Here is a 12,733-nt window from a genome sequence, read left to right on the forward strand (position 1 = left end):
GCAGCCTCTGCCTGGGGAGGAGGAGGAGGAGGAGGAGCAGTGTCCTCATGGTGCAATCCATCCTGGAGTCCCCTGCCTGCATTCAGCAGCCAAGGCTCTGCCCACAGGCACCCCGGGTTTGCTCCCAGGGCAGAAGGGGGCTGTGGGGCAGCTGTCACAGTCTGTCCCCTTGCCAGGGGCAGGGCACTCGCCAGCCCCAAACACCACCAAGATGCCACAGCTAGCTCTGGGGGCATGAATGCCTAAGCCACAATGAAAACAAGCCTGGAATGCCTGCCCTGAGCCCGAGCTTTATGTTGCAGATGGCAGTGGCTGCATTGCCCAGACGAGGAGGGGACCCCCACTCACAGCACAGCTCTCCCTGGGCACGGGAGCTGGGCTTGTGCCCACGAGGGGCTCGCTGCCCACCCTCAAACGCAGGGGGGCAGGGGGTGGTAGGACCAAAGGAGGGCACCTGTGTACCCCACCCCCACTGCTGGGCGGCACTTGAGCAGGGAAAGGGCACGGAGGGCTGCTCAGCTTCGAGGCTGGGTGTCTGAAGAGCTGCACGTTTTTAGGACACCGATGTCCCCAGCGTGGTGCCCATGCTGGTGCTGCTGCTCGGAGGCACAGGGCTGCTCTTGGGGGGCTGCGTCCCAGGGGGGCTGCGTCCCAGGGGGGCTGCGTCCCAGGGGAGGGCTGATCCGGGCTTGTCCTCCCTAGCTCCCGCTCCTTGCTTTCCCCCCAGGCTTCATTCATTCATTCACTCTGACGGCCCCAGCAGGGTGGTTCCTGTCGCGTTCACGCCGCAGGCTGCCGCCGCTCGGTCCTAGCCGGGAGCCTCGCCGGACGCCGCTCCCGCTGGCACCAATTAGCCAGCAGCAGCAATTAGCCGGAATGAACTCGGGCGCGGGACCCTGCCCGCGGAACGGCGTCCAATGGGGGAGCTCTGCGGCTGCGGGGAGGCCGGGCCCACGCCGCGCCTCATTAAGCGCTTCATTAAGCGCCTCATTTGCATACCGAGCGCGGGGCAGCTTCCCGCCCGCTTCCCGCCGCCGGCCGGCAGCACACCGCGGCTCTCGGCGTGCCCCGCGGCGGCTCCTCCCATTGGCCGCGCTGTCCGCTCCGCTCCCGCCCCCTCCGCGCTGCCATTGGCCGCGCTGCCCGCTCCGCTCCGCTCCCGCCCCCTCCGCGCTCCCATTGGCCGCGCTGCCATTGGCCGCACTGCCCGCTCCGCTCCGCTCCCGCCCCCTCCGCGCTCCCATTGGCCGCGCTGTCCGCACCGCTCCCGTCCCCTCCGCGCTCCCATTGGCCGCGCTCCCATTGGCCGCGCTGTCCGCGCCGCTCCCGCCCCCTCCGCGCTCCCATTGGCCGCGCTGCCCGCGCCGCTCCCGCCCCTTCCGCTGGCTCCCGCCGCGGGCCGGGCTGCTGTCTGCGGGCGGAGCGCGGCGCACCGGGGCGGGCGCGTTTGAATGGCGGCGCGCCCGGACCCCCCCCCCCCAGCCCTGCCATGAACTTCTCGGAGCTCTTTAAGCTCTCCGGCCTGCTCGGCCGCTTCTCTCCCGACGGCAAATGCCTGGTGAGTGGGCGCCGGGGGGTGACGCGCAGCACCGGGGCCGCTGCCGCCCGCGGCCCCAGTGGGGTTGTTAGGCCAAGCGGCATCGCGGGCGCGGGGCCGAGTGACCTCCGGGAAACGGCTTCTCCCTGCTGTGGCAGCTGGTGGAGCCAGCGCGGGGTGCGTTCGGCGCAGCGGCAGCCCCCGGGGCAGCCCCCGCGGAGCCGGGCAGCGGCCTGGGCAGCCGGGACAGCCCCTCGGGACCGGGGGCTGGCGGAGCAGCGGCTGAGCTGCAGACCTGCAAGGGCCGCAGCGTGTCCGGGGGCCGCCTGGCTGGCTCAGGCTTTTAGCTGCCAGGGGACTTTGTCATGGAGAGCTGGCTAAGGTTAGGGGAGGTCACAGCTGTGGAGCCGCAGGGGGTCGGGATGGACGGGACCGCTAAAGGCCATCTCCTCTGAGCGCCGGAGAGAAAGGAGAGGCGGAGAGGAGCGTTCGTGAGAGCAGAATCAGGCCCCCGGCAGCGAGGGGGTGAGGGAAGAGCCTTTGCTGTGCTCTCAGCGCTTCCCTCCTGCTCCGCTGCGGGGCACAGCCCGGCTCAAGCCCCTCCGGCTCAGATCCCGAGCCTGGGATGAGCAAACCCAGCGAGAGCGCAGAGCCGAGCCCCGGCAGGGCGGCGGAGCCGAGCCCCGGCAGGGCGGCGGAGCCGAGCCCCGGCAGGGCGGCGGAGCCGAGCCCCGGCAGGGCGGCGGGGCCGAGCCCCGGCAGGGCGGCGGGGCCGAGCCCCGGCAGGGCGGCGGGGCCGAGCCCCGGCAGGGCGGCAGCCCCGGGGGGGGCAGCCCGGTGCCGCGGCTGAGCGCTGCTGCTGCCCCTGCCCAGGCGTCCTGCGTGCAGTACCGGCTGCTGGTTCGGGACGCCAGCAGCCTCCAGCTGCTGCAGCTCTACACCTGCCTGGACCAGATCCAGCACATCGAGTGGTCATCGGATTCCCTCTTCATCCTCTGTGCCATGTACAGGCGTGGGGTCGTGCAGGTGAGGGCAGGGCCGGGGGGGCTGCCTGCCGGGCACTGCTGCCTGCCGGGCACTGCTGCCTGCCGGGGAGGCAGCTGCAGGGGGAGGGTTGCAGGCAGGGCTGCCTGCCGGGGAGGGCTGCAGGCACTGCTGCCCCTGGGTGCCTGGAGCAGAGGCCGTGCCCAGCTGCCCAGGCCGTGCCCAGCTGCCCAGGCCGTGCCCAGCTGCCCTGGCCGAGGCCGTGCCCAGCTGCCGAGGCCGTGCCCAGCTGCCCTGGCCGAGGCTGTGCCCAGCTGCCTGGAGCAGAGGCCGTGCCCAGCTGCTGAGGCCGTGCCCAGCTGCCCTGGCTGAGGCCGTGCCCAGCTGCCGAGGCCGTGCCCAGCTGCCCTGGCTGAGGCCGTGCCCAGCTGCCCAGGCCGTGCCCAGCTGCCCTGGCCCAGGCCGTGCCCCGCTGCCCGCTGCCCCCCCTGCGCAGGTCTGGTCCCTGGAGCAGCCAGGCTGGCACTGCAGGATCGATGAGGGCTCTGCGGGGCTGCTGGCCTCCTGCTGGAGCCCGGACGGGCGACACATCCTCAACACCACCGAGTTCCACGTGAGTGCCGCCGAGCTCCGCGCTGCTCCTGCCCCCAGCAGGGGCTGCTCGCTGCCCCCTGCCTCCCAGAACAGCCCTGGAGCCCTTACAGCTGCAGTGTGTGTGGGGGGGGTGCAGGCCCCCCCCCTGCCTGCCCCCCGGGAGCCCCTGCAGGGCCGGGGGCAGCGGTGGGCACCTGGCTGGGAGGGCAGCAGGGTGGGGTGGGGAGGGCTGGCACTCACCAGAGCAGCTCTGGGAGTCAGCTGTGCTGTCTGGAGCTCAGAAGCCCAAACCCCACTCCCTGGGGGGTGGCTGTGGGCCTGGGAGCGTGGCCTGCACTGACCTCTGGGGTGAGACCTGGAGCCACAGCCTGGCCCTGGCTGCTGAGTGCCTCCCACCCAGGCGTCTGACTGCCCTTGAGAGAAGCACCTGGGGGAGGTGGTGTGGCTGTGCAGCAGCCTCTTGCTGTTCCCTCTCCCCCCCAGCTTGTGAGGAGTGCTGAATGAGGGCAAGGGCCTGCAGGGCCAGCAGCAGGGGCAGTGGTTTGACATGAGGGCACAGCAGGTTCAGAGGGGATGTGAGGAGCAAGTCCTGCCCCGGGAGGCTGCTGGAACACTCCCAACAGGGTGCCCAGGCAGGTGGCTGAGGCTCTGTCCCTGGAGATATCCAAGGTGAGGCTGAGAGGGCTCTGGGCAGCCTGCCCTGGTGGAGGATGTCCCTGCTGAGTGCAGGAGCTTGGGCTGGCTGAGCTTTGGAGATCCCTTCCAGCCCATTCCATCCAGCCCTGAGTGCCACAGACGCTGCTGAGGGCTGGGAGCTACGAGGGAGCAGCTGGTGGCAGGGTGGGGGTGGCCCAGCAGCTGTTTGTTGCCTCCCAGCAGAACCTGCTTTGACCTCAGAGGATTTCCCTAAGCCCCTGCCAGGCTGGCCTCTGGGCTGGGGTAGGTTTTGTTTCCTGCTGCAGGCAGGCTGCTGGATGAGCTGTGGGCAGAGAGCTGCCTGGGCTCTGCTGCTGCTGAGCTGCTTGCTCCCTGCTGAGTCCAGGGGCTGGGGGGCCAGGCCTGAGTGCTGCTGCAGCCACAGTGCCAGGGAGCTTCCTGCTGCTCTGGGATCCCTGGCAGCAGCTCCAGAGGTTGCTTGGAGGGGCTCAGGGCTTCCCTGCCCAGTGCTGCTTGCTCCTGCTGGCAGCTCCTCAGCTCACCCTGCTGTGCCACCCCAGGAGCTCCTTCCTGCCAGACCCCTCTGCAGAGCTGCTTGGCTGCTGCCTGCCAGCAGCCCACACTCCCACTGCCCCTGGGGAGGGCTCCAGCAGCTGCCTGCCAGCCAGGCTGCCAAGGCTCCTCCTGTGGCCAGCAGCCCAGGGGGCTGTGCCTGCCCCCTCCCTGGGCCAGGCTGGAGGAGGCCTGGAGCAGCTGAGCCCAGCTGAGAGCTGCCCCTGGGCAGGGTGGGCAGCCTGGAGGAGGTGAGCTCTGAGCTCCCTCCCAGCCTGAGCCCTTCCCTGCCTCCTCCTGAGTGCTGAGCAGCTGGAGCAGCAGCCCTGCAGTCCTGGGGGTCTCTGGGGCAGCAGCCCTGCAGTCCTGGGGGTCTCTGGGGCAGCAGCCCTGCAGTCCTGGGGGTCTCTGGGGCAGCTGTCCTGGGGTCTCTGGGGCAGCAGCCCTGCTGTGCTGGGGTCTCTGGGGCAGCAGCCCTGCAGTCCTGGGGGTCTCTGGGGCAGCAGCCCTGCAGTCCTGGGGGTCTCTGGGGCAGCAGCCCTGCAGTCCTGGGGGTCTCTGGAGCAGCAGCCCTGCAGTCCTGGGGGTCTCTGGAGCAGCAGCCCTGCAGTCCTGGGGGTCTCTGGAGCAGCAGCCCTGCTGCCCTGGGGGTCTCTGGGGCAGCTGGGCTCCTGCTGAGCTCCATCCCTTCTGCTCCCCTGGCCCCAGGCTGGGCAGCCCTGGGCTGCAGCTCAGGGCTGTGTTTGTGTGGCCCTTGGAGCTGATCCTTGGTCACTGCCTGTGGCCACTGCTGCCTGCAGGAAGGCTTCCTGGCCAGGAATGTGCTGTGGGTAATCTCTGCTGTGTGGGAGGCCCTGCTGGCCAGCAGGCTCTGGGGCAAAGGCTGGCAGCCCCCTGGGCCCTGGGGTGGCTGCAGGAGAGTCTGTGTCTGCTGGGAGTGCTCTGACACCTGCCTGGGGCTGGCAGCAGCAGGCTCTGCCCGGGCCCAGCCCTGCTCCAGGCTCCTGCTCACGTTTCCAGCTGAGGCCTTTTGGCCTCTCCGCTGTTGTGAGGCTCTGAGCACTGCTGCTGCCCTTCCCCTGCCAAACAGCAGCTGCACAGCGCTCAGGCAGCCATCCCCAGGGGGGCTGGGGGCTGACAGCCCCACTGGGGGGCTCCTCCCCCTGGGGAGAGTGCCTGCTGCAGGCTCTGGGGGGCAGGAGCCCTCTGCAGCCCTGGCCGTGCCTGGGGCACCCCTGTGGAGCAGGGAGCCTCCAGCTGAGGGCAGAGAGCTCCTCACAGGCTCCCCCCAGGGCTGTGTGTGAGCTCAGTCAGCCCCGGAGCAGCCTGCAGGACCTGCTGGGGGTTGGGGCTCTGCCTTTTGGCTGCAGAGCTAACCAGAGCCTTCTGCCCTGCCTGGCAGCTGCGGATCACCGTCTGGTCCCTCTGCACCAAGGCCGTGTCCTACATCAAGTACCCCAAGGCTTGCCAGCAGGGTGAGTGCCCCCAGGGCAGGGGGCAGCAGGGGGGGGGAGTGCCCCCAGGGCAGGGGGCAGCGGGGGGGGGGAGTGCCCCCAGGGCAGGGGGCAGGGGGAGGGAGTGCCCCCCCGGGCAGGGGGCGGCGGGGGGGGGGAGTGCCCCCCAGAGGCTGAGCACAGAGCAGCTGCTGGGCTGTGAGCTGTGGCCCTGGGGACAGCTGCTGAGGCTCCTCGGGGCCTGCAGGAGCTGCGGAGCTCTGCCTGGGGAAGCGGTGCCCGGGCAGGGGGGCAGCGCTGGCACTGCTGGCAGCGGCACTGTGCACTGCCTTGGCGGGCAGGGGGCGCTGGGGGGCGCTGCTGTGCTGCTGCCCCTGCTGGGGCTGAGCAGCTGTGCCCTGCCCGGGGCTAAGCAGCGGCGCTGGGGGCGCTGGGGGCGCTAGGGGGCGCCGCTCCCCTGCCGGCACTGAGCTGCCCTGCCGGGGCTGAGCTGCTGTGCTGGGCGGCTCGGGGGGCTCTGGGGGGCACTGGGGGGCTCTGGGGACGCTGGGGGACACTGGGGGGCACTGGGGGGCTCTGGGGATGCTGGGGACACTGGGGGGCACTGGGGGGCTCTGGGGATGCTGGGGACACTGGGGGGCTCTGGGGATGCTGGGGGGCACTGGGGGGCTCTGGGGATGCTGGGGGGCACTGGGGGGCACTGGGGGGCTCTGGGGATGCTGGGGACACTGGGGGGCTCTGGGGATGCTGGGGGACACTGGGGGGCACTGGGGGGCTCTGGGGATGCTGGGGGCTCTGGGGGGCTCTGGGGATGCTGGGGGACACTGGGGGGCACTGGGGGGCTCTGGGGATGCTGGGGGCTCTGGGGGGCTCTGGGGATGCTGGGGGGCACTGGGGGGCACTGGGGGGCTCTGGGGATGCTGGGGACACTGGGGGGCTCTGGGGATGCTGGGGGACACTGGGGGGCACTGGGGGGCTCTGGGGATGCTGGGGGCTCTGGGGGGCTCTGGGGATGCTGGGGGACACTGGGGGGCACTGGGGGGCTCTGGGGATGCTGGGGGCTCTGGGGGGCTCTGGGGGGCATTGGGGGGCGCTGGGTGCTCTAGGGGGCTCTGGGGGGCATTGGGGGGCGCTGGGTGCTCTAGGGGGCTCTGGGGGCGCCGCTCCCCCGCCCAGCACCGAGCCCTCCCTGCTGGGGCTGAGCTGCTGTGCTGGGGGGCTCTGGGGGCGCTGGGGGGCTTTGGGGGGCATTGGGGGGCTTTGGGGGGCATTGGGGGGCTCTGGGTGCTCTAGGGGGCTCTGGGGGCGCCGCTCCCCCGCCCAGCACTGAGCCCTCCCTGCCGGGGCTGAGCTGCTGTGCTGGGGGGCGCTGGGTGCTCTAGGGGGCTCTGGGGGCACTGGGGGGCTCGGGGGGCGCTGGGTGCTCTAGGGGGCTCTGGGGGCACTGGGGGGCTCGGGGGGCGCTGGGTGCTCTAGGGGGCGCTGGGGGCTCTAGGGGGCTCTGGGGGCACTGGGGGGCTCGGGGGGCGCTGGGTGCTCTAGGGGGCGCTGGGGGCTCCGGGGGCGCCGCTCCCCCGCCCAGCACCGAGCCCTCCCTGCCGGGGCTGAGCTGCTGTGCTGGGGGGCTCTGGGGGGTATTGGGGGGCGCTGGGTGCTCTAGGGGGCTCTGGGGGCTCTGGGGGGCATTGGGGGGCGCTGGGGGCTCTAGGGGGCTCTAGGGGGCTCTGGGGGGCTCCGGGGGCGCCGCTCCCCCGCCCAGCACCGAGCCCTCCCTGCCGGGGCTGAGCTGCTGTGCTGGGGGGCTCTGGGGGGCATTGGGGGGCGCTGGGTGCTCTAGGGGGCTCGGGGGGCTCTGGGGGGCATTGGAGGGCGCTGGGGGGCTCTGGGGGCGCCGCTCCCCTGCCCTGCACCGAGCCCTCCCTGCCGGCCAGGCCTGGCCTTCAGCCGGGACGGGCGCTACGCGGCGGTGGCGGAGCGCAGGGACTGCAGGGACTGCCTCAGCATCTTCGTCTGCAGCGGCTGGCAGCTGCTCAGGGTGAGGGGCGCAGGGGGGGCGGGGGGGGCTCGGCCTGCAGGGGTCTCGGGGGTCAGCTGCCCAGGGCCGCCCCCAGCCTGGCGCTCAGCTGGGAGCTGCTGCGGCCCTTGGGGCATCCCTGTGGCCTCCCCTGGCCTGCTCCAAGCTCTGTCGCAGCTCCCAGGCAGGCTGCAGCCTGTGCTGCACAGCACCTGGGTTGTCTGCTTCCAGCCTGCTCAGAGCATTCCCTGGCTGCCCCAGGCCTGCAGGCAGCCTCCCCCAGCAGGGCTCTGCTCAGCTCTGTCCCTGGGGAGCTGCTGAGGGGATGCCGAGGTTGGGGCTGCTCAGCCTGCAGAGGAGAAGGCTCCAGGGAGGCCTCGGAGCAGCCCCTGAAGGGCTCCAGGAGAGCTGGGGAGGGACTTGGCGAGGGCTGGGAGTGACAGAGTGGGGGGGGGGGGCAGATTGAGGCTGGGGGAGCAGGCCCCAAGCTCTCTGCTGGTCTCAGCCCCTGGGCCTGGGGTTTGCCTCTCTCCTGGGGCAGCACTTCGAGACTGAGACCCAGGACCTGGCTGGCATCGAGTGGGCTCCGAACGGCTGCGTCCTGGCAGCGTGGGACTCCTGCCTGCAGGTACCAGGGGCAGGCTGAGGGCTGCCTTGGGCTCCCTCTTGGCTTGGAGCCCCCACAGGTGAAGCAGCAACTCCACCAACCACTCTGCAGGTTTTGCCTGGGGGCAGGGGGGCTCTGACACATCACAGAGCCTGGGCCTCAGCAGGGCCTCTGGCACCGACCCCCACAGCAAGGCCCTGGCCAAGCTGGCAGCCCCTGGGAGCACAGTGCCTGGGGTGAGGAACTGGCTGGAGGCTGAGCCCAGAGGGTGGTGCAGCCAGGCACCAGGGGGTGCCCCAGGGAGCAGTGCTGGGCCCTGTGCTCTTCAACATCTTCACTGAGGAGCTGGAGGAGGACATTGGGTCCAGCAGCAGTGAATGTGCAGCTGGCAGCAAGCTGGGGGCAGGAGTTGAGCTGCTGGAGGGCAGAGGCTCTGCAGAGGGACCTGGGCAGAGGGGCAGAGGCCAAGGGCAGGAGACTGAACACATCCAAGTGCTGCACATTGGCCACAGCAACCCCAGGCAGTGCTGCAGGCTGGGGGCAGAGTGGCTGAGAGCAGCCAGGCAGAGAGGGAGCTGGGGGTGCTGGTGGATGGTAGGCTGAACATGAGCCTGCAGTGTGCCTAGGCAGCCAGGAGGGCCAAGGGCAGCCTGGCCTGCAGCAGGAGCAGTGTGGCCAGCAGGAGCAGGGAGCTCATCCTGCCCTGTGCTCAGCACTGCTCAGGCCACACCTTGAGTCCTGTGTCCAGTTCTGGGCCCCTCAGGTTAGGAAGGAGGTTGAGCTGCTGGAAGGTGTCCAGAGAAGGGCAACAAAGCTGGGGAGGGGTCTGGGGCACAAGGCTGGGGAGGGGTCTGGGGCACAAGGCTGGGGAGGGGTCTGGGGCACAGCCCTGGGAGGAGAGGCTGAGGGAGCTGGGGTTGCTTAGCCTGGAGAAGAGGAGGCTCAGGGGAGGCCTTCTTGCTCTCTCCAACTCCCTGCAGGGAGGCTGTAGCCAGGTGGGGGTTGGGCTCTTCTCCCAGGCACCCAGCAGCAGAACAAGAGGCCACAGTCTCAGGCTGTGCCAGGGGAGGTTCAGGCTGGAGGTCAGGAGGAAGCTCTATACACAGAGAGTTGTTGCCCATTGGGGTGGGCTGCCTGGGGGGGTGCTGCAGTCCCCATCCCTGGGGGTGCTCAGGAGGAGCCTGGGTGGGGTGCTGGGTGCCATGGGTTAGTTTGGGTGGGCTGGGTTGGCTGAGGGGTTGGCTGTGATCAGCTTGGAGGTCTCCCCCAGGCTGCTTCCTGCTGTGTGCTCCATCCTCCACCCTGCCCTGGGGGCTGGGCAGAGCTGCAGCGACAGCAGAGCCTGGGTGAGGGCTGAGCCTGGGAGCTTGGTCAGTCAGCTGGGGGCAGAACCTGGGCAGTGCTGGCAGCCCCCAGAGGGAAGCTCCTGCTGCCTGCACAACCTCTCTCCTGCAGTACAAGATGCTGCTGTACTCCCTGGACGGGAGGCTGCTCTCCACCTACTGCGCCTACGAGTGGTCCCTGGGCATCAAGGCCGTGGCCTGGAGCCCCAGCAGTCAGTTCTTGGCCATTGGCAGCTATGATGAGAAGGTGAGGCTGGGGCTGTGCCCTGGGTGCACTGCCAGCTGCAGGCAGAGCTGGGTGCCAGCTGCAGAGCTGGGTGCCAGCTGCAGAGCTGGGTGCCAGCAGGCTGTGCCCCCCAGGTGCGCCTCCTGAACCACGTCACCTGGAAGGAGCTGGCGGAGTTGGAGCACCCTGCGGCCCTTGGGAGCACCAAAGCTGTGAGTGCAGAGCCCAGGGCCACTCCTGCCCCCTCCAGCTGCGGCCTGGGGGCTGCTGCCAAAGAGACCTCGCTCTGCAGAGCCTGCCCTGGCCTCCCCCAGCTGCAGGCAGGGCCTGGGGAGTCAGCTGGGGGGCAGGAGAGGTAGGGGAATCCTCTCAGGGATTCATGGAGTGGGTTGGGCTGGAAGGGACCTTCAAGGTCATCCAGGGGCAGGGTGGGCAGGGTGGGCAGGGACCCCTCCCCCCAGCCCAGGCTGCCCAGGGCCTCGTCCAGCCTGGCCTTGCACAGCTCCAGGGAGGAGGCAGCCACAGCCTCCCTGGGCAGCCTCTGCCTCCCCACCCTCTGCCAGCAGTTTCTTCGCCCTGGGCCTTGCCTGCTGAGCCCTTTCCTGCTCTGCTGGAGGGGGAGGCTGAGCCCCTGGGGGTGCTGTGCTAGCAGCCTGTGCCCAGCTGCTGGCAGCCCCTGCAGGACTCCTTGCTTCTTTCTTTGCAGGTTGTGTATAAAGAGGTGGAGAAGGCTCCAGCTGCTGAGGCAGAGAGGCTGCCCCTGCCCCCGCCCCGGGCGCTGGCCAGCTCCCTCTTCAGCACCCACAGCAAGTGTAAGCCCCAGCCCCCCAGCCCAGGCCCTGAGCTGCCCTGGGGGAGGCTGCCTGGGAGCCAGGGCTGCAGCTGAGCTCTGCCCTGAGCCACAGCCCCCCCAGCCCAGGCCCTCTGCTGCCCTGGGGGAGGCTGCCTGGGAGCCTGGGCTGCAGCTGAGCTCTGCCCTGAGCCTGGGGAGGATCCTCTGGCTGCTCTGCTCCAGGCCCCCAGCTCACCTGGGGAGCTCCCAGGGCAGGCAGCACCCTGCTAAGGGGGGACCCTGTGGGGGCTTGGGGGCAGGCTGAGGAGCAGAGGGCTGCTGGGGGAAGGGGCTGGGGTTGGTGTGGCATCAGAATCAGTTTGGTTTGATGACATCAGAGGTCTCTGAGCTCAACCTCCAGCCCAGCTCCCCCCTGGCCATCAAGCCCTGGCCACACAGCTCTTGCCCACCTCCCTGGGCAGCCTGTGCCAGCCACTGGCCACTCTCAGGGAGGAAGGCAGGAGCCAGAGCTTGGTCCTGGAGCTGCTTCCAAGCTTCTCTGGAGGTGCTGTGGGTGTGAGCTCAGGCCTGCTTGGATGTTCCCAGCCTTGCTCCCCTGGTGGCAGGGCAGCCAGCAGCCTGTGCTCTGGGCACAGCATCCTCAAGCAGTTCCTGGCTGGAGCACCTTGGGCGAGGCTGAGACCTGCAGCTGCCACTTCAGAGAGGAGTCTGTGACTGCTTGGTCCATTCAGGCCTGCTCAGGGAGGTGCTGCTTCTCCTCTCCCCTTCCAGATGAGATCTGCCCCCTGCCAGCCTCCCTGCACTCTGTCAAGCCAGTAGCTGACAGAGCCAACCCCAGGCTGGGAGTTGGGATGCTGGCCTTCAGCTCAGATAACTGCTTCCTGGCATCCAAGAATGGTGAGCTGCTGCTGCCCCCAGCCCTCACCCTGCCACCCCCCAGCCCTTCACAGGGCTGCCCTCCTCTTCCTCTGGCAGATAACATCCCTCATGCTGTCTGGATCTGGGACATCCAGAAGCTGAAGCTGTTGGCAGTCCTGGAGCAGCTGTGTCCCATCCAGTGCTTCCAGTGGGACCCCTGCCAGCCCCGCCTGGCCCTCTGCACAGGGAACAGCAGAGTCTACCTCTGGTCCCCAGCTGGCTGTGTGGCAGTGCAGGTTCCCCTGGAAGGTAAGGCCTGGAGCCCCTGCAGCAGCAGCAGCCCCCCCAGGCCAGCAGCAGCCCCCCCAGGCCAGCAGCAGCTGCTTGGGGCCTCCCTTTCCCCCTTCCTGAGCACTCTCCTGTGAACAGCTCCAGGGTGTTCCTGGAGCTTCCCCAGGCAGAGCTCTGTGGCTGTGCAGAGGGCCAGGGGCTGAAGGCTGTGCTGGGTTTGGGTGTCCTGCAGCCCACTGGCAGGGGAAGTGTGCAGGGTGAAGCTGCTGAGCAAAGCTGGAAGCTGTGTGCCACCCACAGCTGCCCCTGCTGCAGCCAGAGCCCCTGCAGCCAGAGCCCCTGCAGCCAGAGCTGCTGCCTGCCCCTGAGCCACTCCACCCTCTCCCTGCAGGTGACTTCCAGATCCTGTCCCTCTCCTGGCACTGCAGTGGGGACTCCCTGCTGCTGCTGAGCAAGGAGAGCTTCTGTGTGTGCTACTTGGCCAGGGAGGAGGTGCAGTAACTCTGCTGCCTCTGCACCCCCAGGGGCTGGGGAGGGCAGGCAGGGCTCAGGGCCTGTGCCCAGGCTGCTGCTGGTATTTATGGGTTATTTATTGGAAGGGGGCTCCCAGACCCCGGGGGGGGAAGGGCTGGGGGGGCTGGGGACTGCAGCCTGGGTTGCAGCAGCTCCTGAGTCTTGCTGCAGCTGAGCTCCCTCCTGAGCTGCCCCCAGCAGGCCTCCTCTGGCAGGCTGGAGGTGAGGCAGAGCCACTGCCCCTTGATAAGGGCCAATAAAGATTTTGATAGCTACAAGCTGTGTGCCTCAGCTGGAGCCCTCCTCCCTC

The 12,733-nt window shown here is 69.7% G+C and overlaps 1 protein-coding gene across 3 annotated transcripts; it reads left to right on the forward strand.

The window, feature by feature from the left end:
- The first annotated feature begins 1,373 nt into the window (after positions 1-1,373).
- On the forward strand, positions 1,374-12,714 carry WRAP73 (WD repeat containing, antisense to TP73). 3 transcript variants are annotated; one of them, XM_068158181.1, is made up of 12 exons: positions 1,374-1,558; positions 2,411-2,563; positions 3,018-3,134; positions 5,727-5,799; positions 7,710-7,813; positions 8,298-8,420; positions 9,855-9,989; positions 10,103-10,180; positions 10,675-10,780; positions 11,533-11,658; positions 11,775-11,928; positions 12,302-12,389. In XM_068158181.1, the coding sequence occupies exons 1-12, from the start codon at positions 1,490-1,492 to the stop codon at positions 12,303-12,305; spliced, it is 1,242 nt and encodes a 413-aa protein (XP_068014282.1). In that variant the 5' UTR covers positions 1,374-1,489; the 3' UTR covers positions 12,306-12,389. The 3 variants fall into 3 exon arrangements, with proteins under 3 accessions (XP_068014282.1, XP_068014279.1, XP_068014281.1); XM_068158178.1 differs by having other exon boundaries at positions 1,376-1,558; positions 11,737-11,928; positions 12,302-12,714; XM_068158180.1 differs by having other exon boundaries at positions 1,377-1,558; positions 8,334-8,420; positions 11,737-11,928; positions 12,302-12,714.
- The last annotated feature ends 19 nt before the right edge of the window (positions 12,715-12,733 follow it).

The sequence above is a fragment of the Melanerpes formicivorus genome, unplaced genomic scaffold, assembly GCF_026170545.1.
Source record: "Melanerpes formicivorus ecotype bairdi unplaced genomic scaffold, bMelFor1.0.p_v2 SCAF_39, whole genome shotgun sequence".
Lineage (NCBI taxonomy): Eukaryota > Metazoa > Chordata > Aves > Piciformes > Picidae > Melanerpes > Melanerpes formicivorus.

Bases quoted from the DNA above. Each gene is read 5' to 3' on its own strand.
- WRAP73 (XM_068158178.1), top strand. From the start codon at position 1,490: ATGAACTTCTCGGAGCTCTTTAAGCTCTCCGGCCTGCTCGGCCGCTTC. The intron at 10,181-10,674 runs GTGAGTGCAGAG...CTTTCTTTGCAG, and splicing joins CCCTTGGGAGCACCAAAGCT to GTTGTGTATAAAGAGGTGGA. The intron at 11,659-11,736 runs GTGAGCTGCTGC...TTCCTCTGGCAG, and splicing joins CTTCCTGGCATCCAAGAATG to ATAACATCCCTCATGCTGTC.